Below are 23,388 nucleotides of genomic sequence, written 5' to 3'. Positions count from 1 at the left end.
TATCTAGTAACACAACATCCAAGCGTAGTGCCGGGAGTCCTTATCTTATTTTGTAAATTACAGGCTTTTCTTCAAACTAGCAGATAATTATGTTTTGAGGGTATCCATGAATTAGTCTCCATTTGTGTATATTTATCAGCTGTCATAGGTTTTTCCAAGCTCATTTAGGCTCTCCAGGCTCTAATGGCACTGGTGAACGTATAGGATTATAGTATTTAAAACAAGAAACTTAACTAAATCTATGTGTCTCTAAGTCTGAGGATTTAATTTAACTAAATCTATGTGTCTCTAAGTCTGAGGATTTAATTTAACTAAATCTATGTGTCTCTAAGTCTGAGGATTTAATTTAACTAAATCTATGTGTCTCTAAGTCTGAGGATTTAATTTAACTAAATCTATGTGTCTCTAAGTCTGAGGATTTAATTGGGTTCATGTTTTTTGTATTTGTAAATTATAGTTCAGTACTTTTTTTGTATTATTGCTACTTTATGTTTCTGCTATACTGGGGCTTTCTTTTCTAAGTTTAATGATTGGCTAATGGTGTTACTGTATGTAAATGTAAATATATACTATAGCTTCCATTTTTCAATGTATTGTATATAATGCGCTCAAATGAAAGACAAACATATAAGAATAATAAAAATCCATATTGATTTATTTATTTTTCATTTGATTATCATACTTTTACCTTTACCTTTACCCTTAGTCTGTGGGACTGTTGGGGCGCCATGCAAGTCTTTCTCCATTCCTCTCCGTCTTTTGCTTTAGTTAGAACATCTTTCAATGGCCGGCCCGTCATTCTTTTATGTTATCTTCCCATCGCTTTCTCTGTCTGCCTCTTCCTCTTTTTCCTGGTACTTTTCCCTGAAGGAAGTTCTTTTCGAGCCCCGAAGACCTTGTAATATGGCCATAGATTTTTAGCTTGCGTTTTTTTTTTACAATAGTTATCAGGTCATCATGGGGTCCAATCGCTGTAGTAAACCTGTCTCTAATCTCTTGGTTTTTTGATGCAGTCTTTAAATGTGATACCTAGGATCCTCTATTATCATACTATCCAAATAAATACAAATATAACTCTCGTATTTATACGTTGGCATTGAACCCTCCTGTTTTTTTGTTTTTCCCCAGGATGGCCACCTTCCAGGCCACAGCTAGCCAGCAGGAGGACGGAGAGAATCAAACGAATCAAGATGGCCCTTTCAGTCACATTTCTAGGAAAGCAGCTCTGCTAGGACTCACCGGTATGGCGACTCAGTCAACCAGGTCCCTGTTCATCTTCAGCGAGGAGAACTTCATCCGAAAATACGCCAAGATAATTATAGAATGGGGATATCCTTTTGCTAAAAATAGAAGAGTGGAAAAAAAGGGATGAATGAAATAAGTTGGGGAGAGAGTCGTTTGAATCTTTGAGAGTTGGCCAGTGAGATCTACGTCTATGTGTATACTTTATCTATGTTTGTTAAATCTATGTGTATGTGAGGGTGTATTACAGTGTACGTGGTCAATGTTAACTGTGATAAAAAGAACTGGATATTTACAACTTATGTACAGATGTACATGTTAAAACCCTCCAAAAATCCTAGTACATCCTAGTTTATCCTCAATATTTCAAAACACTACCATAGTTTTCGTGACCTCCATTGGTGTATTGAAGCGTTTTTTTTTTATCCGAAACGAAACCGTTCAAAATATTTTGGCGCCGTTTTTTTTTTCTACGCTCCCGCCTTTTTTTTTTCGGCCAGATTTTTTTCTCGCTATCGGATGAATGGAGGAAGATGACCACTTGACCAGACGATAACACGAATCGGCCACTTGACCAGCCGGTTGCGACAATCAGGGACATTATCTATTTTGGTTCCAGCTGTTCCCAGGTTAGGTATCGATCTATTGAGGTGATGGGCTACATTTACTGATTTAAATGTTTAACTTAGACTTCTTAAACTTGAATCTTAAGTAATTTTACTTAGTATAGCCATATATATATAGATATATTATGTAGGTTTTGTTTTATCACTGTTCTTATTATGTCACGTATAAATGTAGTTTCAAGTATAAGCCATAGGCAACAGTTATTATGCTCAAGTTTGAGTTGAAAAAGAAATAGTCACTATTTATTTTAAAATTAATCATAATGCCAAATCTTTCTAGGTCTATAATATCAAACCTTTCAGGGAGCCAAATCTTTTTAGGTCTATAATATCAAACCTTTCAGGGAGCCAAATCTTTTTAGGTCTATAATATCAAACTTTTCAGGGAGCCAAATCTTTCTAGGTCTATAATATCAAACCTTTCATGGAGCCAAATCTTTCTACGATTAAGTATTTTCTGTATAATACCAGGTCATTCTCTGAAACGTAATCGTTCTATGTTAGTATTGCATTTGATTTATACAGAGACATGTTGGCGGTCAAGGTCAAGGTGATGGTTGAACTGAACCTTCAATCCCATGGTGTGTATTTACCTGTAATAGTTGTTTGTTTTTTTTTTTGTTTTTTTTTTGTTTCTGTAAATTATGCCTACATGTGTATGTGTGTATGTCCATGTGTCATTCTTTATATGTGTGTCAGGACTAATATTTGGATAGTGTGCATAGACTGTCTTTTAAGTAACATTAACTTTTATTAACGCTTGTTATAGATGTCCTCGGTTTTTTGTTGACTTTTTGTATATGCCTCCAATAACCTTCTTATACAACCATGACTTATATAACTTACAGGTTTTGACAATTTTTTTAAAATATTGTTTTTTTGACTTTATAAAGTTAGTGAGACATTTTCTTCGTTACCCTTGCGTTTTGAAATTGTCAGCATTGGAATTGATGGGTACAGATGATGTAAAGGTCATCAGTTTCTATGGCCAAAGGTTAACGAGGTCTTCATGTGGCCAGCACAATGATCTACAGCCTCTTGTTCCCTAACGTATGTCAGGTCACCCTTAGAGTTGATTGGGCGTCCTTAAAATCAAGTTGTTTAAAAAAAACAATATTCACCTAGATTTGAACTCGAGGCCCCTCGGTTAGGAAACCAAGTGCTCTATCACTCGGCCACCACGCCTCACGGAATTTATATAAATTTGTGAAAATTGTACTTAATATTGAATACATCAATAGAAGTCCTGGAAAATTTCCTTTTTTCATATTCTGTACAATATAGATTTATATATGTACTGATGATGTTGAAAAAAAAATAATTTGTCTAATAAACTTAATTTAATTTTTAGTTTACAATGTCACTATCTAGCATCTTTGGATAGCTTCCCCTGTTGACGACTCTTTCTTCCATGGAGCTGGTTTATACAGATAAGGAAATCAATGCCTGCTGACAAAGTAGTTTCTGTCACCATGAGGATAATATAATGCAGCCACTAAGTTTGATGTTATGTTTTCATTATTCGATGTGGATACTGTGGAAGTATTTGCTGCAGTGTTGTGATAGAGTGTGTTCCAAAAAAAAAATAAATATATATCGGACAACTTTAAAAAGATATGTGTAAAAAGTTTAAGAGCAATTGTGTTGCCATAGCAACCCACGCATTTCATACGTTTGTAAAGGGGAAACTGGATTAGAGGCTATCGCTCCTTCAAGTCTTGAAGTACGGCCTCACTGTTTATCGCGACAGTGTCTGCCTTTAAAAGTGATGGTTCCGAGGATACGAAGCTGTAGCTTTAAGACCAGCGCCCAGACTGAGATTAGGATGACGCCACGGAGTCTGCTCTTACAGATCCACTTCTCGCTTTGGTAAGTACTTCTCTGTGCTATTACTGTCGCTGTTGTGGCATATTAAGTCCATTCAGATACTGTGTGCGTCTATTGTCAACATGTATTCTTAGGCTTAATGTGTAGATATTGATTTGTATTTGCATGAATCTATTTTATTTATAAACTGCTTCACTACGTCATACTCTTGTCATTCATTTTTAACCTCTGACCTTATTTCTTCTCATTTCCTCTATTCATAGTATGCTTTTCGTTTACCTCTTATTATTAGCATGTAAAATATATTGCAGATAAGAAATAAAAGTATTATCTGATAATTGAAGTGCATTAAAAGAAAAGTCCATTCTTAAGAGGACAATAGACATGTAATTCTTATATAAACGCCCAGCTGTTCTTGGACATGTACATAGTAAACGAAACTTAAATCATTAAAAATAAATTAACTCTTCTACATCTGTATTTCTTTATAAATAAACTATATACAAATGAAATATTTGAATAGGGTCATGTCTTAATAAAGTATTTTTAAAAAAAAAACTATCATTAAGCACACATACACAGCACACTCCAAAACAAAATATGAAAGTTGTGTGCTGCCTGCATGCATGGATACACATGATAACTATTTAGAGTTCAAGTCCTTTGTAATTGAGTCTTTAACTATCAAACGTCTTTTTTGCAATTTAGATCTAAAAGCATTGTGAGATAGCTATGTGGATTCTAGATGTTTACATTTAGCGACTATTTTAAATTAACCTTATGTTACTTTTTCTTGCACTGTAAAATGTTTAATGTTTACAGTATTTATGTGTTAATTATTGTACATACTAATTCTGTAGTGCCTTTATATTTCACTCTAGACATGCTCATTGTATTAGTATCTACTGTATATAAAATACATGCATAGCCTCGTCTTGGTGTTGTCCTCTTCTTCCTAGTAAATTAGATTTCATAAGAAACCTATATAAACAAATCCTATACACTGTTTTCTTATCAATATCGCAGTATGTAAAACTCTTTTGCTCCTTTCATTCAACATCATTAATACCGAAATAATTTCAAATTTCGTTTAAACAAATAGTCCCTTGTCTAATAATCGTATATATGGCATTATTTGCTGACTTTACGATAGTAATTAAATTACTAGTTTTTATTAACTTAATTCTTTAATGTTAGAAAAATTGTTACTTTAATCTTGAACTCTTTTTTTTTAATTTTAATCCTGTGAAATGACTTAAAAGGACACACTACTTTGGTTGTTTCACTTGCTTTAAGTTGATAATATACAAGAACTATTAATTCAACTATTTCAATGATGCAACACGCTCTCCAATATTTTGTTTATTCCTTATTAAATCAGAATTGACTAGAAGTAGTGGTGTGAGTCTCTTCTTAGGGTACAAAGGAATCTCTTCTTAGGGTACAAAGGTATCTCTTCTTAGGGTACAAAGGAATCTCTTCTTAGGGTACAAAGGTATCTCTTCTTAGGGTACAAAGGAATCTCTTCTTAGGGTACAAAGGAATCTCTTCTTAGGGTACAAAGGAATCTCTTCTTAGGGTACAAAGGAATCTCTTCTTAGGGTACAAAGGAATCTCTTCCTTGGGTACAAAGGAATCTCTTCTTAGGGTACAAAGGAATCTCTTCTTAGGGTACAAAGGAATCTCTTCTTAGGGCACAAAGGAATCTCTTCTTAGGGTACAAAGAAAAACAAAATTAGTATTCAAATCAGTCCTTAATAAAAAAATGTGCTACGATACTTTAAACAAGAAAACAATTTTTAAAATACTTTAAAAAAAAAAAAAGGTTTAAGTGTTACTGTATCAGTTAGTTTGGAGAAATTTGGAAGTATCTGTGTCAAGGTTACTGTGATATCGTTGTAAATATATTTTGTCTTTTTTCGTGTTTGTCTCTAAGTGAGCTAAGCAAAACGACATTGTCTTGTCTTCTAAAGAATGTCGTAAGACTCTTTACAAAAGCGTTTGAAAGCAGGAATCATATGCCATGTCGGAATGTGTATGTGTAAGAGAGAGAGAGAGAGAGAGAGAATTTATAGAGAAAAGAAAAACATCTGAACGCCGATGAATGCTCTCTGATCTAAAATGGAAAAAAAAAATCGTTACATCTGATTAGGTCCCGCCCGACCGTGTTGACGAAGGGTTTAATCTGATAAGAAAAAAAAAAGCAATTTGATTGGTTGAAATATTCGCGCTGGGGATTCATTATTATGCATGAATGGCCTAATCTCTGGATTCCATGCGTCTCACTTCTCGGACGTCATTTGGTTTTGGTCTCGTTGGTTTATTGCGGAATCCCGAACAGCTGGTTGGGTTCTATTAGTTAGGAGCTGAGGTTTCGTCTGCTTGGCTTAAATTGGGAGTTGACGTCTCTCTACTGTGTGGGGGTTCTATTGGTAGATCTAGTTTAAGTCTAGACTTATTCGGTTACACTGAAGCTTGGATACTTGAGTGGGCGACGAGAACGTGACTAAATGGTTAAAACAGCTGGGTGGAGTCTGGGTTCGCTTCCTCTTGTGTTGAACCAATGAAGGTGGCTAGACGTAAAGAAAGCTAGACAGATAATATACATTTGAAACAAAAAAAGAACTATACAACTCCCAAAAGACATACTAATGGATTAACTCTTTCTCTCCGTAATTATTTACCACATTCTGGTGGAATCAACGCTGGCATCGTCAGTTAGGAGAGAAAGAGTTAATGACAGGCTGAATCAGTTATGACAATGTCAGTTAGGTCTGTTGTATTTTATTTTGACAACGCCTATATCAACTCACTCTGTCTGGTACAATTTTGTGCATGCTGCATCTCCAGCATCCATTCTCGGATCAAGTTGAAATTTGACACAATTATTGTTTAGTTTCTTTGCCTTCTGAGTATTGATATCTAAAGTATAGATTCTGATTGATTCAAACCACTACCTTATGTTCAATCTAAATTCAAACCATTATCCTGTGTTGAATATAAATTCAGACTACTACTTTGTTGAAAGTAAATTAAAAGCACTATCTTTACTGAGTGTTAGGTAAATTCTCTATTTTGTAACGAATACAGGTTAAAACCAGTACCAGTACATTGTGTTAGAAATACAGTATTAAAAACTACTTTTGTTGTGACGGCTTAGAATACATCTAAGAACCACAACTTTGTGTTAGAATACAGCTAAGAACCACAACTTTGTGTTAGAATACAGCTAAGAACCCCAACTTTGTGCTAGAATACAGCTAAGAACTACAACTTTGTGCTAGAATACAGTATTAAAAACTACTTTTGTTGTGACGGCTTAGAAACAGCAAAGAACCACAACTCTGCAGATGTCACGTATCAGCCCAAGTGCCATTATCGTTTAGGACTAATGAATTGGCAGGGTTTATCTTCCTTGTTTCCTCTTACGTTCATGCTTGATCGTGATGATTGCTTTGGGGCGATGTCTGTGATTGTCGTGTGATTGTCTGGAATGAATCTCTTCTGATTGGGACTGAAAGAGACGCCTAATGGCACTCATTATCCTAAAGTGGGCTGGGGTGGGGGAGAGGGGATTGTACATTCTTGGGGGGCTATACTAGGCCAAACACTGTCGGCAACATTACATCCCGTCCACTTCTGCAGGATGTGTCTGCCCTGTTCACTGGCACATCAACACAGAAGCGTCCAGCTTAATCAATAGTACAGACTTCGGGTGAGGAAACAAAAAAGCTGTGCGTTAGCCTCAGTCCGACCATCATTTATCGTTTATTTCTTTCTGTTATTTATGGCATTACCAGCATCTGTCTACAGGGGTGTATTTAACACTTCCTTCAGTAAACCCAGTTGGTACACATTCACCCTTTTAAAAACAGCAACAGCTCATTCTAATCACAGACACAACAGACATTCTCAGACACCACAGCACTTACACATACACAGTCTAGTAGTTCACTGGTCAACAGGTACAGGCCATTGGTCACCATTTTCAGCCAACTCACAAACACTTTAGGTAGGTTGGCCCTCAGGTACTGTTACATCTCTCTTCTCAAAACAAAATTTATCGAAAAATATATGAAGCAAAGTTTGGACAGAATCCAGCATATAAGTTCAAACCTATCAATATCAATGCACTTTCAAGAACAGAGAAATCAATCTTATCAATATTTGAATATTTTCGCCACATGAATTATACGTCTTGTCTTACTTGTAAATATCTGTTTAAAAACGTACACAAAACTTCCCTGGGATAAATAAAATCACAATCACTTCTTTATATGTATTTTTATCATCACTTAAGAATGCGTTCTGATTCTGTTAAAAAGAAATTTAATATGCAACACTATTTTATCACATGAAAAATAAATAAGAAATTTATCTTTGCTTTTCAATTTTCTCTCATTGTAAAAAAAAAATAATTTTTTAAATCCAAGATTAAAACCTAAAAAGAAACAAAAATTAATTTTGTAAATATTTTCTTAAAAAGATACTAGATTGAATGACCATCATTATACAATGTCTAGTTAGCTTTTGCTTATCTCGTTCTGGGGCTTTATTTATCGTAGATTGACTTATTTCAATAAGTCCAGCAACCGATTGGGACGTAAGATCAATGTGTCAAAATTGTGTCTGAAAAAGGGGAGCTATCTTATCTTATTTAATACAGACGTTACTTCAAAAAAGAAGATGTTTACGTTAGGCCCATAGCTACAATGTGTTTGGAAGAAAAGGTCCAGAAGGCCCACGTCATTTACTTCTCTAGTGGAAAAAGTGAATTTTAAAGAAAAAGAATAACATAAGAATGAAGGATACATACCGATACTATCAAATATATGGTGGCAGAGGTTTGGATTTTATGGGGACTGGATTCACTGCCTAGTCTTGGAAGAGTAGACTTAAGGTGATACATCAGAGCCATTCTGATCGAATCAATCATACTATCCATCCATCCCATCCCAGTGGCGCTACAGCCCATCGATGGCTCTGGCCTGCTTCAACACATCCTTCCATTCAGATCCCTCCCGAGCCCCTCGTCTCCACGCCCTAACCCCAAGCTGTTGTAGATCTGCCTTCACATCATCAATCCATCGCATTCGGGGTCCGCCTTTGGGTCGCCTGCCTTTTGGTAGTCTCATATTCAAGAAAATTCACTTTTTAAAAAAATTACTCTTTGTTCAGGGCAAGCCTTAGGCATAAGCAAACTAGGCAGCCGCCAAAGGCCTACGATTGGCGTGGGCCTCGTCGGACAGTTCTGAAAACAATTTTTTAAGAGAAGAAATAGAGAAACTTGTGCTCAACGTTATTACAAAGCTTATAATCAACTCGGAGGCTCGGTGGCTGAGTGGTAAAGCGCTTGGCTTCTGAACAGGGGGGGTCTCGGGTTCGAATCCTGGTGAAGACTGGGATTTTTATTTCGGGATCCTTGGGCGTCTCTGGGTCTACCCAGCTCTAATGGGCACCTGACATCAGTTGGGGAAAAGTAAAAATTAAGGCGGTTGGCCGTTGTGCTGGCCACATGACACCCTCGTTAACCGTAGGCCACAGAATCAGATGACCTTTACATCACCTGCCCTATAGACCATCAGGTCTGAAAGGGAAACCTTACTTACTATAATCAACTCACTATGTCTGTCTGTCTCTCCGTATGTCTGGCTGTCTGGTAAAAAGTTTGAACATGTTTTTTCTACCATTGTCCATTCTCGGATCAAGTTAAAACTTTGCACAATTATTCATTGAATCTGACAAAGCATGAATCAATTAAAAAACAACAACAACCAATTAGTTAATTAATTGTTGGAGATTAATTATTATGTTTGATATTGAAATAAGGGAATAGATCCTGCTTAATGAGAGATCTAAATATAGATTTAATCCCCTTAATACATTTTTTTCTGCCACTTCCCATTCTCAGATGAGGTTGACATTTTTCATAATTATTTATAGTCGATGACACATACGAATCAATCTACAAATTTACCAAGTAATTAATTATCCATTACTAATTAATTAATTTTGTGTTATAGCAGAAAGGGAGCCAACCCCTGTAATTTCCTGTAAATGAGCTTTGGTTTTTAAAAGTATTTTTTTTTTATATTGCTTGTTTTTTGGAGTACATTAGGTTTTAAATTAATTACGTTTACGAAATTGTATTTTTTCGCTGTTTATCTTTTATTTTTCATTTGGGGCCACCAAATTCACTTCGCCTAGGGCCTCCAATTATCTAAGGCCGGTTTGCTGTGTTAGCACTTCCCCCAACACATCTCTCATACACATGTGACTTTTAGGCTCTAGCCAACACATTCCCCATGTTTACATTACCGTCCGTCACTTGGGCTCTCACAGCGCCACCACGTGGGATAACTGGGACGTGAGCCCCATGACGTCATGGCCACCCACACCACTCGGTAAACAGCCTGTTATTTACCAAAGGCTCCTTCTGCCTCTGGAGACAATGAACAAACAGACAACTGGCCCAGCGGCACTATGGTAACACCAGTATTTTTTTCTTAAAAAGAAAAAGGGAGATAAAAGGGGTCATAAGTTGCCCGTGCGTCATCTGTGCTGTTTTGAAAATTATGTGTCACGTGGTGTGATATTACTGACTTGGTGGCCGAGTAATAAAGCAGTTAGCTTCCGAAATCGACAGGTCTCAGATTCGAATCCTGGTGAAGACTGGATTTTGAACTTTGGGATTTTTAGGACGCCCATTTCTAATGGGTATCTGGCTTAAGGAAAATGAAGGCGATAGGTCGTGGATGCCTTCGTTAACCGTGAACCATAGAAAATGATGACCATTACGTCATCTGGTCAATGGAAGCGGTAGATGTAAATTTGTGTTTCAAATTAAGCTTGACAATATTTCTTCATCATTTGAAATCAACCCTTATAATATAATGGGGACTCGATACATACGGTAATCAAATGTTCACAGAAGTAAGCTTTAATTTGATACGACCTTTATTACAACACAATTTCTAGATTTAAAAGCGTTACGGACTACTACAGTAACAAACTGTCCACACTTACATAATTTAGAATATGTATGTATTGAACGAAAGAGGAATTTAAAATTACAATAAGTGCTTAAAAACGTTATAGGGTCTATTTTTTTTTCAATACCTCTATTTAAGTCACCCTTTCATTGAACCTCGGTGGACGCGAATACCACCCCTCCCTTATTAAGTGTAAGCTGGACATTAAACAAGAAAAATCAATTAACCCTGTTTAAAAAGACCATACTTCCTTTATACAAAATTACAAATAAGTGTTTGACTTTATAAAGTGGAACATTTTTACCCCGCCGCATTTCACCCCCACCCCTAAGAAAAAATCTGGGTTCAGCGAATGTAGAGATTTACTAGACTATACTATTCCAATGAGTAGCTACAATACATAAAACACTAAACCATAATTTACAAATAGAAAACCAAAACCTAATGAAATACTCAGAAAGACATAAAGATAGAGGCACATTTCGTATTCAATACGCTAGAACAAATTCATACAAGTGCTCCTTCCCTAGTTCCATTAGAGAATGGAATGGGTTGCCTGAATCAGCCAGGAAAACCAACGACTTACCAGAGTTGAAGTCATTGATTGACATGCATAACTAGATTGACACATGAAATGCGTAGGACGTAATTATCTTCTTTTTTGAAGTAACGTCTGTTATATATAAGATAAGATAGGCCTTTAGATCTAGACGTAGAAGACGAGGCGCATAATGATCCTGAGCATTACATTAGTCAGTGACTGCAGAACTACCCGAAGACTTTTAATCCATTGAAGAGAAATATTTTCTCGTTCTCTTTTTTTACTTTGAAAAACTAGAACGGTCAATCCAGAATTTTCTTACTCTGGCCAACGAGCTAGTCATTCTTTTCCCAATTACATACATCAACTGTCAAAAATTCTTGGTAGGCATAAATCTTTGGAGCCGTTTTCGAGATCCCTGTCCAGGTTTTCTCTCACCCAGAAATTCATACCCTGCCCGCTGCCATAGTCCAGCGGGGGGGGGGGGGGTGACAAATCCTAAACATGTAGAAACATTTGACAAACAAACACACAAAGAATGCTGTACAGTGGAAATCCTCCCTTAGTTACATCAGGCAACATGGTGCAAGTTTTAATGGCATCTCCAAACTAAATCACAGTTGACACAAGGTTGATACAAATAAAAACAAAAACCCTAGCCACGTGTTATATTTACTTTTCCCACCCCCCCCCCTCTTTAATCAATGTTCAGCCTAATGATTAGAACATTCTGAATTGTTCTTAAGACATTCGGTTCTTTTTTTTTTAACTAGCCCGGATTAGGAAAGTTTTGTCAAACCTTCATTCAACAAACTAAATGAAAATAAATCTTGTGTCTTTTTATATCCAGAAATAATAAGCTCTTTCATAAATACCAACAAGTTCTCTCGTGGAGAAAGACAAAAAAAGTTGTAACAATTCCCTTATATCTTCTTATACTTTAGTGAAGTTCTAATTAGGCCTTAATTAAGTCCTGATCAAGTCTCTAATTAAGTTCTAATTAAGTCTAAGTTAAGCCTTAGTTTCTATTCATTTATAATTTTTCAGTTTCAAATATACAATTCAGACAGTAAGTGATAGTTTGTTGTGTATTTCATCAAAAAAGATCTACCTGGTATTTATGTCTACTATTCAGTATTTATGTCTGGCATTCAGTTTCGCAATAATTTTGACTGGAACATTGTCACTCCCACGCACACTGAACAAATCCTATTGACACTTATACACTCACACACGAATTTATACACTCACACACGAAAACACACAATCACACACATGAAATAATTTTCATTTTTTTTTATTTGACTGTCGTGTCGGCTTCTAGAAAGACTAGATCTTTGTGACGTAATTACCTAGTGACACAACCATTTACGCATCCGTTAGCCTAGAGTGATAATATCTTCAGTAAATAGTTCAGTCCAGAACTCAAGAGGTGCAGGTTTTTTTTCTCTGTCAACACCGTTGACATTTACTATAAAATAGCAAAGACCTTACTTCAACTAGTTTAGGATATCGATCTAACAGTTAACACCTCTAAACACCTCTAAACACCTCTACTTTGCAAAGCGTTTCACGTTTCCAGTGAGTTTCCACGTTTTCCACTGGAAAAATTTAAATACCTAATGACAGGAAAAGAATATACCTGTCATAGACGTTCATGGAAAAGCGGGCTGCGAAGTAGGTCTTGATGCATTCTCAGCTTCGGTGGTCAGCCCACATCATCTGTGAAGGAATCGTGTATCCAGGAGAGGCTTCAATACTGAGCCAGATACGCAATTGGGAAGGGCGACAAAGAAACCAATTTTTAAAATTTCTCAATACATCGTTGAGAGAGTTCAATAAAGACTCTGTGTCTAACGACGGGGTAACTTGGCTGAAGACTCACAAAAGGTACACAAACCTAAAGGCATAAGACAAGCGTCAAAAACAGGAAAATAAAATACAGGCTCCAGTAATAATTACACAACTTGTAGATGACCATTAGAGGCTTCAATAAGCTTCGCCAGCTACAAGCGGGTAAAAGAAATGCACATACCGAAAGCTCAACTAATTGGATGACCAAATAGGGCAACATTAAACCACAGCGAGAGATATGAATTTGTCGTCTAAATTAACAGCTAATAGAGACTTCCAAAAGCATTCATTTTATTACATACTCTAGTCATAGGGTAAGAGAAATGATGGGGGAAAAATCTAAAAATAAAACTTGAGTTGTGGCATTAACTGTTTGCGTGACTATAACAATTATCTGATTGAAAGAAAAAGCGTGGGTGGGGAAATATGTCGTACCAAATGAAGCATACTGCCCACCCCTCTTTCTGATTAAATAGATTTAATCAAAGTTCGTAGACGATTATCATCATATTAAAGCAGTGATGCCCAACATAAATCAATCTACGGGCCATTTTAATGTTCGACACTGATGTCTAGGGCCACGCAAAAGCAAGGTACAAAAACAAAATGAGACGTGAAACTATTTGATTAGAAACCCGTGGATTAATTAATACCCGTTCATTAATTGTTGTTATACTTACATTCATTTATGGGATACTAATATCTTTTTTTTTTCATGTGTCAGAAAACAGCTTCATTTCTCTACTAAAAATATGAGCAACAGAGTAGATAGCTTTACCTACGACTCATTTTCTTGTCTCTTTTTGGTAAATATTCACATTAATCTTCCAATCTCTAGATGTAGTTTAACGATCTTTTTATTCGAATGACGTCCAATTTGTTTTATAATGCCGTTTATATGCTATTCGTTTTTTAAAACTCCAATATGTTGGCTAATTATCATGTTCCACAAAAAAGTAAAGGTCCTCTCACTCCGTCTTTTTTTGGTAGTTTCTACAATAAGAGTCCCATCTCATAAACGAACAAATGTTAAAAATTATGGTACCAATCAATCGATGAAAAATTGAGGACCCTAATGTAGGTAAAGAGACATTTTTCAACCTTTTTTAGGGGGGGGGGGAGGGTAGCCGACATTTCGGCGGGCCGGATGAAACCACGTCGCGGGCCGGATCTGGCCCTTGGGCCGTATCTTGGGCATCAATGTATAATTAAAGCATCTGATCACAAATGTATGTATTTATACATGTCATCCAATAATATATGTTATTCTTATTTCTATAGTGAAAAATGAACCGATATACTTAGCAAATAAGTAATCTTTAATTACATTGTGACCGATATCATAAAACGTTAATATTTTAGGGACAATTTTAATGTTACTTTTTGAGTACAAGCTTTCCGCTACCCACTTGCAACATGTGTAGAGCCGGCACTTGTCACACGTTACAACGTTAGATTACGTTGAGACAGTTTTCATTCACTAGCGTAATTTAGTCCAACAGGATTGCTGTGCCATTATACTTGACATTTACATTGCGAATAATAAGTTATACAAAAAGATAAATTATGTCCTAAGCTCCTAGCACTAGTTAATATATGCCATATCTATTTAACAGCCTACTACTGTATACATAATATCAATTAATTACGACATTATTTAAAAAGTACTAGTGATATTGCATTCGCTGTTTCTGGAGGAGACACTCCCTCATTAATTAGACGTGAAACGAGGAACTGTAACCTGATTTTTAGTGTTAGTAGGTGAACTGTTCGCTCCACTTACATTTTACTCGTTATATAGCTCTAAGATCATATTACAAAATTTGTTAAAAACCAATCACTACTTACTATAACACTTCGCCAACACTATTGACATCTACAGTAACCAGTAAGCTAAAGTGAATTAACTAGATATCTGAAATGTAATGGCGATGTCTTCGATTCGGAAGATTATGGATGAGTGCAGTGGTTCACATGACTACGCTAACCCAGTTACAGCCAGCATCGGTTGTCACATCTACAATTTTTCCACTACCTCCAGGAAGAACCTATTCTAGGGTACAATAAACATTTTCCGAAAGAATGAAGGGTCAGAATGTAATAAAGATTAATTATGTACACACAAGCATACACACACACACATATATATATATATGTGTGTGTGTGTGTGTATATATATATATATTTTGTTTTTGGCGGGGCGGTAGAAAACTCCCCCCCCCCAAAAAAAAAATATCCTGGCTACGCCCATGATTCAGGCTATATACACATTTTGAGTCTATTACCTATATTCATCTATATGCACATTCAGGCTATATACACATTTTGAGTCTATTACATATACTCAACTATATACAAATTCAGGCGATCTCCTGTAATGATCTTTCTCTTAGAGCCGACTAAAGTGAACGATTGCATGTTAAAGTGGATGACCGTTTCCTTGCTGGTACATGTGCAAGCTCGGTTAATTAATCACGCTTAATTTTACCTTTCATCAGTGTCCATTTTTTTACTCTATCTTTGTAAAGATAATATTAAGTACCGAAATTTGATTATGAATGCATGTAAGTATGATAAAGATCTAGAGACCTACTGGGAATAGATTTTTAAAAAACGCAAAACATCTACAAAAAGGAAAGAGAGAGAGAGGGAGAAAAGGGGGGGGGAGAAAGTAACATTTAAAAAATGAGATAGAGCGCTATGACGTCATTGGCTAACAAGCTACTAAATATGGAAATGAAGTGCTCAGATGTTTACGACATTGACCTAATTACGTCACTGGCTTAGAATGGTTGGAAACGTTTTGTGTCAGAAGTTAAAATAACGTATTGCGTTATGATTAGTTTCATTCTAAAAGTGTTTTGCTTTGTGGAACTGTCTGAAAATAAAGTTTCTATCTATATACATTAAGTAACTAGTGAAAGGCCATTAATCAATATGGGAGCATTATTGACTGCATAAAAAGGGATGACAATGTATTGAGGTGTGTCCATTGACCACCTGGACAGAACGGGACATGATTTCTTTTTACAACATGGATGACTACAGCCTACATGTGTCTCAAATCAATGGCCTCTTACTGGGTGTGTCTTAAATGGCCTCTCTGACTAGGTGTGTCTCAAATCAATGGCCTCTGAATGGGTGTGTCTTAAATGGCCTCTCTGAGACACACCAAAGCAATGGCCTCTGACTGGGTGTGTCTTAAATGGTCTCTCTGACTAGGTGTGTCTCAAATCAATGGCCTTTGACTGGGTGTGTCTTAAATGGCCTCTCTGACTAGGTGTGTCTCAAAGCAATGGCCTCTGACTGGGTATGTCTTAAATGGCCTCTCTGACTAGGTGTGTCTTAAAGCAATGGCTTCTGACTAGGTGTGTCTCAGATCAATGGCATTTAACTAGCTTTGTTTAAAATCAATGTCCTCTGACTAGATGTGTCTTATACCGATGAACTCTGACTAGGTGTGTCTCAAATCAATGGTCTCTGGCTAGGTGTGTCTCAAATCAATGGTCTCTGGCTAGTTGTGTCTCAAATTAATGGCCTCTGACTAAATATTTCTGAAATCGATAGCCTGTGACTAGGTAAAAGTGGTGTATTTAAAAAAAAACTGCTTGTATAAGTGATTCAAAAAATTTGATTTGTCGCTTTCAGAAAAGAAAAAAGTAGCCTTTGCTTTAGAACTTTGAATGGTCTAAGATATTATTATGTCGGATTTTCCCTATCTTTTCTAGTTGACGAGATTTAAACGGGACTGACGGACAGACATTCCACACAAAACTAATAGCGTCTTTTCCCCTATCGGGGACCGTTAAAAAACGTTGGATTTCATTGTATCATTTGAGTCATAAATTATTTCTTTTTGTGCTTGTCTATTTAGTACACGTTCTTTCTGTTACTTGGTGTCTCTCTGCCATCATTTCTTAAGACATCCTCTCTATGTTCCCCATTGAGGTTATTGTTTAGTCTTGTCTTCAAACAGTTGACATACAAGTTACAACATTGAGAGGATACAACTAGCATTCCCAACTAAAAATAAAATTTACAGCTACTAGGAAAAAACATATAAATGCTGAAACTAGAATGGGAAGTAATGTAGAATTTAAACTGTGTTCCAAACTATATTCTGGATATTACAAAAACACAATGAAGATCAGATTTCAACTCGAAATAAAGGATGCTTACCTGCCGATTCAGAATTTGTTCTTTATATATTAAATTTCATTAATAGTCTTTTGTTAATTAATATTTGGTTATCTTGGTATTTTGCCAGTCTTCAGCAAGGGTATGTTTGGTTGTGTTGCTATTTGCCAGTTGTTACTAGTATTCCTCAGTCTAATATTTGGTTTGTTGGTATTATACCAGACATCAGTCTTTCGTAAATTGGAATTTGCCCATTACGTAGGATGACTGCTAGGTCGTGTTGTGTGCGCTCTGAGCTGTTGTTCGGTGGTCTGAAAGGTCCCGTGTTCAAGCCCTGCCCGCTGCCATCCACCTTCGTCTTGAGGGATATCTTCAGAATTTGAAGGAAAATCCGAAACATGTAAAACAAAACAAAACAAAACAAAAAGTTGTATTTGTTAGAAAGACATTGTGTGTATTGCACTATTCTACAATCTGTGTTTAACTACACACAAATCAACAACTCGCCGTGTTCTAATTAACTACTGGAGTCACACCACAGATGTGTGTCGAGACAGAGTCACTGACCTGTTAAAAACGGATGTGACAAAAGTGGACCAGCTGTTCAGCCGTGACGTCACTTAGTCTGCATAGACCCACAGTTTCTCTAGTTGTGTACTGAAGATTTTCATGCATCGTAGAAAAAACTATAAATAGTTTGTTATTTTTTAGAGCACTGACCGTACGAAATTATGGAAGTTTTAAGTTGCTTAGTTATTTTTTTTAGATATATAATCAGTCTTTTGCAAATTAATATTTGCTTATGTTGGTCATCGTCAAATCTTTCCTTTTAGCCCATTCGGTGTGTACTAGGCACTCGGAAAATAAATACTTGTTAAATTTTCGTATTATTTCGTCCACGCAAGTAGGAGAATTAGTGATGATCGGTCAGTCATTGGTCAAGACCAAGAAGTTTAGATTGTAGATTACTCCTCTTACAAGACATTTTTTTCCGATCGCCTTCCCTGAGACGTAGGATCTTAATCCTTCGTCATCAAGGGCACATTGACGTCTGGTAAAGCCATTCCCGAGAATATTGTTCGACCATTTTTCTGTGGCTAACTACTTTTAAGTCACATGGGTCTTTCAGAGTGGTGTTTTATTTGATGTTAACTTCTTCTTTCTTCAACAAAATGTGTATAAGATAAAGAGGGTTCTCTTCCATTATACGACTGACTAATACATACATTGCTTCGCTATAGTTCCATACTTAGAGATAGTAGACTGAATGAATAATGTTTTGTTCTTCGCAGTAAGCTGGTAACTGAAGTTTAATTTAGCATCCTTGGCATTGTTTCGATTGTGATGATAATCTCTGATAATAAAAGCTTGTGAACTGCTTCTGACGTCTGGTTCACTTAACCACAACCAGTACAACTGTAGACCAGATGGTTAGAATAAATACATGTCTTCACTTCTGTCATTGTAAATGAACTGATCGCCCAAATATACTGTTTTTTTTTCCCCACAATGTTTTGTTGTAATGCAGTGTTTCTTTTTTCTTAACGGAACACGTCGCACATTTTGAGTATTTAGCGGAAGATTTTGTTAATTTTTTACAACTGATTTTGTGGCCTACTAGTTAACTACTCCAGTAGTTCGTGGAACACCTATTCAGGCCACTTGGGTTCTGCGGAACACAGTTTGGGAAACACTGATCTAATGTGTTTCGCATTCTGCGCGAGTCGTGAAGTGTTGAAACATTTCAATAACAAACCATGCCGACTTCCTTCAGCTAAGCAGTACAGTCGAACAGTCGGATCTCTCTTGGACTTTGCGTCTCCATGCCCGGACTTTGAGCTGTTGTAGATCTGCCTCTACGTCATCAAGCCATCGTGGTCCTGGTCTGTCTTTGGGGCGCCAGCCTTTTATTTATCATGCATTTTTTGTAAATATCTATTCACTGATGAATGACATATTTTAAGCTGGTGGAAAATTCTGAGCTCTGAAGCTACATATTCTGCATATAACTTGTAATTTTGGTATTATCAGTCTTGAATCTTCTAAAAACAACTTTGAAGCTTAAAAGACATTCAAACCAATCGATGAAAGCAATCTCCTTAAAGGTTGTTTTTTCTCTATGCGTGTGACTGAAACACAAAAAATCTTTTGAGTTTTAAAACGTTTGGATTTTTCTGTATAAAATAGTTCTCTCCCCCCCCCCCACCCCCCATTTTTCTGAGCCTCGCTCTCTGTCACCGCGAAAGTTACGTGGGGTAACTCTAGTCCGACTTGTAGAAATATATAAATTTCTATAACAAAAGCACTTTGCTTTTCTTCTTTTTCCTTCTATCCGGCTAGAAGGCTATTGGGGCGCCTATGCTGACTCTAAATCAAGACATCTGTCTAAGTACAATGCTAATGCTCAGCTAATTTCAAAAACAAAAAAAAGGTCAATTCATAGATGTCCTCCTTTTATTCATAGTTTCTTCAACCAGGGACTATTCCTTGTAGGATTAATTTGACTCTTTTTTTCTTCTTCTTTTTTTCTTCTTCTACTATTTGGCAAAGCTGAACCAATAGTCCAAAGGGAACATTGTTATAATAACTTCGATTTTTACAGTTTTGTTAATATTTTTGTTCAAAGGTTTCAAAGTTTGTAAGATTTCACGAGACACATTGTATACATCTTCTTCTCTATGCTAGTCTGTTTTGTGATGTTTTGTGATGTTGGTGCACCCTAAGTATGTATATGTGTGTTCAGTAAGTTAAACTGAATCTCATTCTGTTATTGATGGGTATTAGATACCAGGAAAAGAAGACTAATGAGTTTGTACTTTTACTCTGGCTGGCAAAAAGGAAGAACTCCTCAATACTGTGAAGAGACGAAGCTGAGCTGGTTTGGCCATATTGAAAGACATAATAATAACAAGGCTATTCTTCGAGTCCGAAGATTAGTGAGGAATGCAGCATTTCCCGTGGCTGCGCAGTCCCAGCTGTGACCTACATATTTTGCCACATCCAGGGCAAGCATAACCATGACATGACTTACTATCAAAAGTCATTCTTCAAGGTACAGTGGAGGGAGCACGAAGAAAGAAAAGCTGACTGGATAACATAAAACAATGGACCAGTCTCTCTCTTGATATCCTGCTAAGAACAGCTGCTGACCGAGAAGAGTGGAATGATTTGGTTACGCGAACTGTCGCAGCACCTCTACGACTAAAGTCAAGGGACAGAGGATGATCACGAGGAGGATTTGTTTTATTTGTTGTTTCTGTACATAGTTCATAGCAACTCCCAGCTGTAGTTCGTCCATCGTGGTTCGATGATGACCACTTTTGTCATCCAGGAGGCTGAGGGCTTTGCACTGGGGTTTTATGCCTCCTCATGTGGCTGGTGAGACGTATGTGAGCCCAGAATGTTCGGCTGCACACCGGGCAGGCTATTCCAGCTGGAGCTAGTGTCATTGGCCTTGTTTTTCTTCACTGACGCTTTTCTTCTGCTAGCACTGTTCTCTTGTCCTTTGCAACCTGTGCGCCAGTTTTCACAGCGCGACGCCATGATGCTCTGTCTTGTGCCTCTGTCTCCCAGGCGGCTGGGTCTATGCTGAACGCCTTTAGAGAAGCTTTAAGGGTGTCCCTAAAGCGTTTTCTTTGTCCGCCCTGCCAGCGCTTTCCTTGCCTTAATTGGCTATACAGCCCAGCTAGTGCAATGATAAATTGACGGTGAATCGAACGAGGAGTGGTTTAGGGCGAGGTTTGGATGGATCATGTGACCTCTTGACGTCGGGGTGGTTAATGCAGAGCTAGTTAACACCAGCGATCAAAATGATTTTTTTTATGAGGGGGGGGGGATATATGTGGCCTTGTATTGTGCTGCTGCTAAGTGGTGAGTAATTTTGGGGCTGTGTCCTGGTCGGAACCCACTTTTACTTTGCTATATTTAATTCACCTATTTTTTCTTCATAGAAAAATATTCTCATCTTATGCTCTTATGAAAGTTACATGTATCATTAAGGTTGGCTATAACTTACCTTAGCTTAAACACTTTCACCCATCTCTTAGTCTGTCAACAGTCGTTCTCTGTCTTTTTGCCTTGACTAGACTCACTTTCAATGACAGTCCATTCTTTTATCTTGTCTTCCCATCGCTTTCTTTGTCTGCCTCTTCTTCATTTTCCTGGTACTGTTCCTAACAGAAAGGTCTTTGCGACTTGCCTTAGAGTTTAAATTTGCGTTGTTTTTTCTGCATTAGTCAGCAAGTCTTCGTATGACCCAATGGCTATTGTGACTGTGTTTCGTATTTCCTCATTTGTAATGCGGTCTTTGTAGGCGATACCTAGGATCCTTCTATAACATTGCTAGGATCCTCAGCTAAGTAGTTTTGCATTAGCGTCCAAGATTTGCAAGCATACAAGAATGTGGTCATGTCCAGGAGGGCATAAGTCGAGGGGCGAAGCGCTATGCATGACTTTGTCTTCGTAAGCGCTGCTGTGGACTGTGCAATTCTACATACTAACATATGTTAAAATTATATAAACGTTTTCAATAGTAACAATGTCTTGTTATACGAACACTAGTTAATCCCCTATTGTAATGTCTTGATATACAAGCAATAGTTAAACTCCTATTATAATGTCTTGATATACAAGCTCTAGCTAAACTCCTATTATAATGTCTTGATCTACGAGCGCTAGCTAAACCCCTATTATAATGTCTTGATCTACGAGCACTAGCTAAACCCCTATTATAATGTCTTGATCTACGAGCACTAGCTAAACTCCTATTACAATGTTTGATCTACGAGCGCTAGCTAAACCCCTATTATAATGTCTTGATCTACGAGCACTAGCTAAACCCCTATTATAATGTCTTGATATACAAGCTCTAGCTAAACTCCTATTATAATGTCTTGATCTACGAGCACTAGCTAAACTCCTATTAAAATGTTTGATCTACGAGCGCTAGCTAAACCCCTATTATAATGTCTTGATCTACGAGCACTAGCTAAACCCCTATTATAATGTCTTGATCTACGAGCACTAGCTAAACCCCTATTATAATGTCTTGATCTACGAGCACTAGCTAAACTCCTATTACAATGTTTGATCTACGAGCGCTAGCTAAACCCCTATTATAATGTCTTGATCTATGAACGCTAGCTAAACCCCTATTATAATGTCTTGATCTACGAGCACTAGCTAAACCCCTATTATAATGTCTTGATCTACGAGCGCTAGCTAAACCCCTATTATAATGTCTTGATCTACGAGCGCTAGCTAAACCCCTATTATAATGTCTTGATCTACGAGCACTAGCTAAACCCCTATTATATTGTCTTGATCTACGAGCACTAGCTAAACCCCTATTATAATGTCTTGATCTACGAGCACTAGCTAAACCCCTATTATAATGTCTTGATCTACGAGCGCTAGCTAAACCCCTATTATAATGTCTTGATCTACGAGCACTAGCTAAACTCCTATTATATTGTCTTGATCTACGAGCACTAGCTAAACCCCTATTATAATGTATGTAGTACTTCAAACATTGTAGGAAAGGCAGCTACGCTAAGTACTATATGAGCTTTCACTAACCATGCTAATGCTGAAATAGCACATCTGTTTATTAAGTTCGGACGTTCCGCCGAAAATGAAGATTGTTACGTCCTAGCACAAATCTCCAGCGGGACGAGAAGGAACGACAACAGGCAGGGTTCGAACTGGGACCATTGAGACATAGGAAGTTTTACATTTTCTTTTTTCCTGATCTGACTAAAAAAGCAGAAAAAAGGTTTCCATTGAAACATATAGTTTTACATTTATTGTATTTATTACATTTATACGACGTCACAACCTTAGACCAATTGCTCTTTGCTACGTACGACGTGGCAGCGAGTTAAACTGCCCACATGTTGTGACGTCGCAGGTCAGTGTTAAGGCTTATAACGATTTGTCTCGATTAGGCCTTTATCTCGCGGTGAAAGCATATAAATCATAAACGAAAATCCCATATTAAAGTTTTTTGTATTCCTCTACATAATACGAGGGAAAGTTCAGAAACACATCAGCTGTGACATTTAAACTCTGCCTGGGGTGATAATTGTCTGGACCTAGAGGTATTTCCTTGCTTTATATGCCACGTCACTTGATCTATAAATAGACATTTTAAAAAAAAGATCATGTTTAA

At 37.0% G+C, this 23,388-nt stretch overlaps 2 protein-coding genes across 4 annotated transcripts in view; both read left to right on the top strand.

Annotated features, from left to right (window-relative positions):
- Positions 1-1,532, top strand: part of LOC129928300 (uncharacterized) — a 149,425-nt gene extending 147,893 nt beyond the window's left edge. For both annotated transcript variants that reach the window (XR_008779888.1, XM_056042101.1), the window contains one exon: positions 1,129-1,532. Coding sequence is in view for 1 of the 2 variants with exons in the window: in XM_056042101.1 (XP_055898076.1) it covers positions 1,129-1,372 (244 nt within the window). In the remaining variant the exon portion in view is untranslated. The remainder of the gene's footprint in view (positions 1-1,128) is intronic.
- Positions 1,533-1,567: 35 nt separating this feature from the next.
- The window catches only part of LOC106051036 (voltage-dependent calcium channel type A subunit alpha-1-like), a 70,671-nt gene continuing 48,850 nt past the window's right edge, over positions 1,568-23,388 (top strand). Inside the window, exons 1-2 of one of the 2 annotated variants that reach the window (XM_056042098.1) lie at positions 1,568-2,449; positions 3,240-3,737. The gene's annotated coding sequence lies outside the window, so the exon portion shown is untranslated. Of the gene's footprint in view, positions 2,450-2,558; positions 3,738-23,388 lie in introns of those variants that run through there. The other variant, XM_056042099.1, reaches the window with a different exon arrangement.

Source organism: Biomphalaria glabrata, chromosome 9 (assembly GCF_947242115.1).
Source record: "Biomphalaria glabrata chromosome 9, xgBioGlab47.1, whole genome shotgun sequence".
In the NCBI taxonomy this organism is placed as follows: Eukaryota; Metazoa; Mollusca; class Gastropoda; family Planorbidae; genus Biomphalaria; species Biomphalaria glabrata.
The sequence above is the reverse complement of the archived record's forward strand: the minus strand, read 5'-3'. Positions and strand labels throughout refer to the sequence as shown.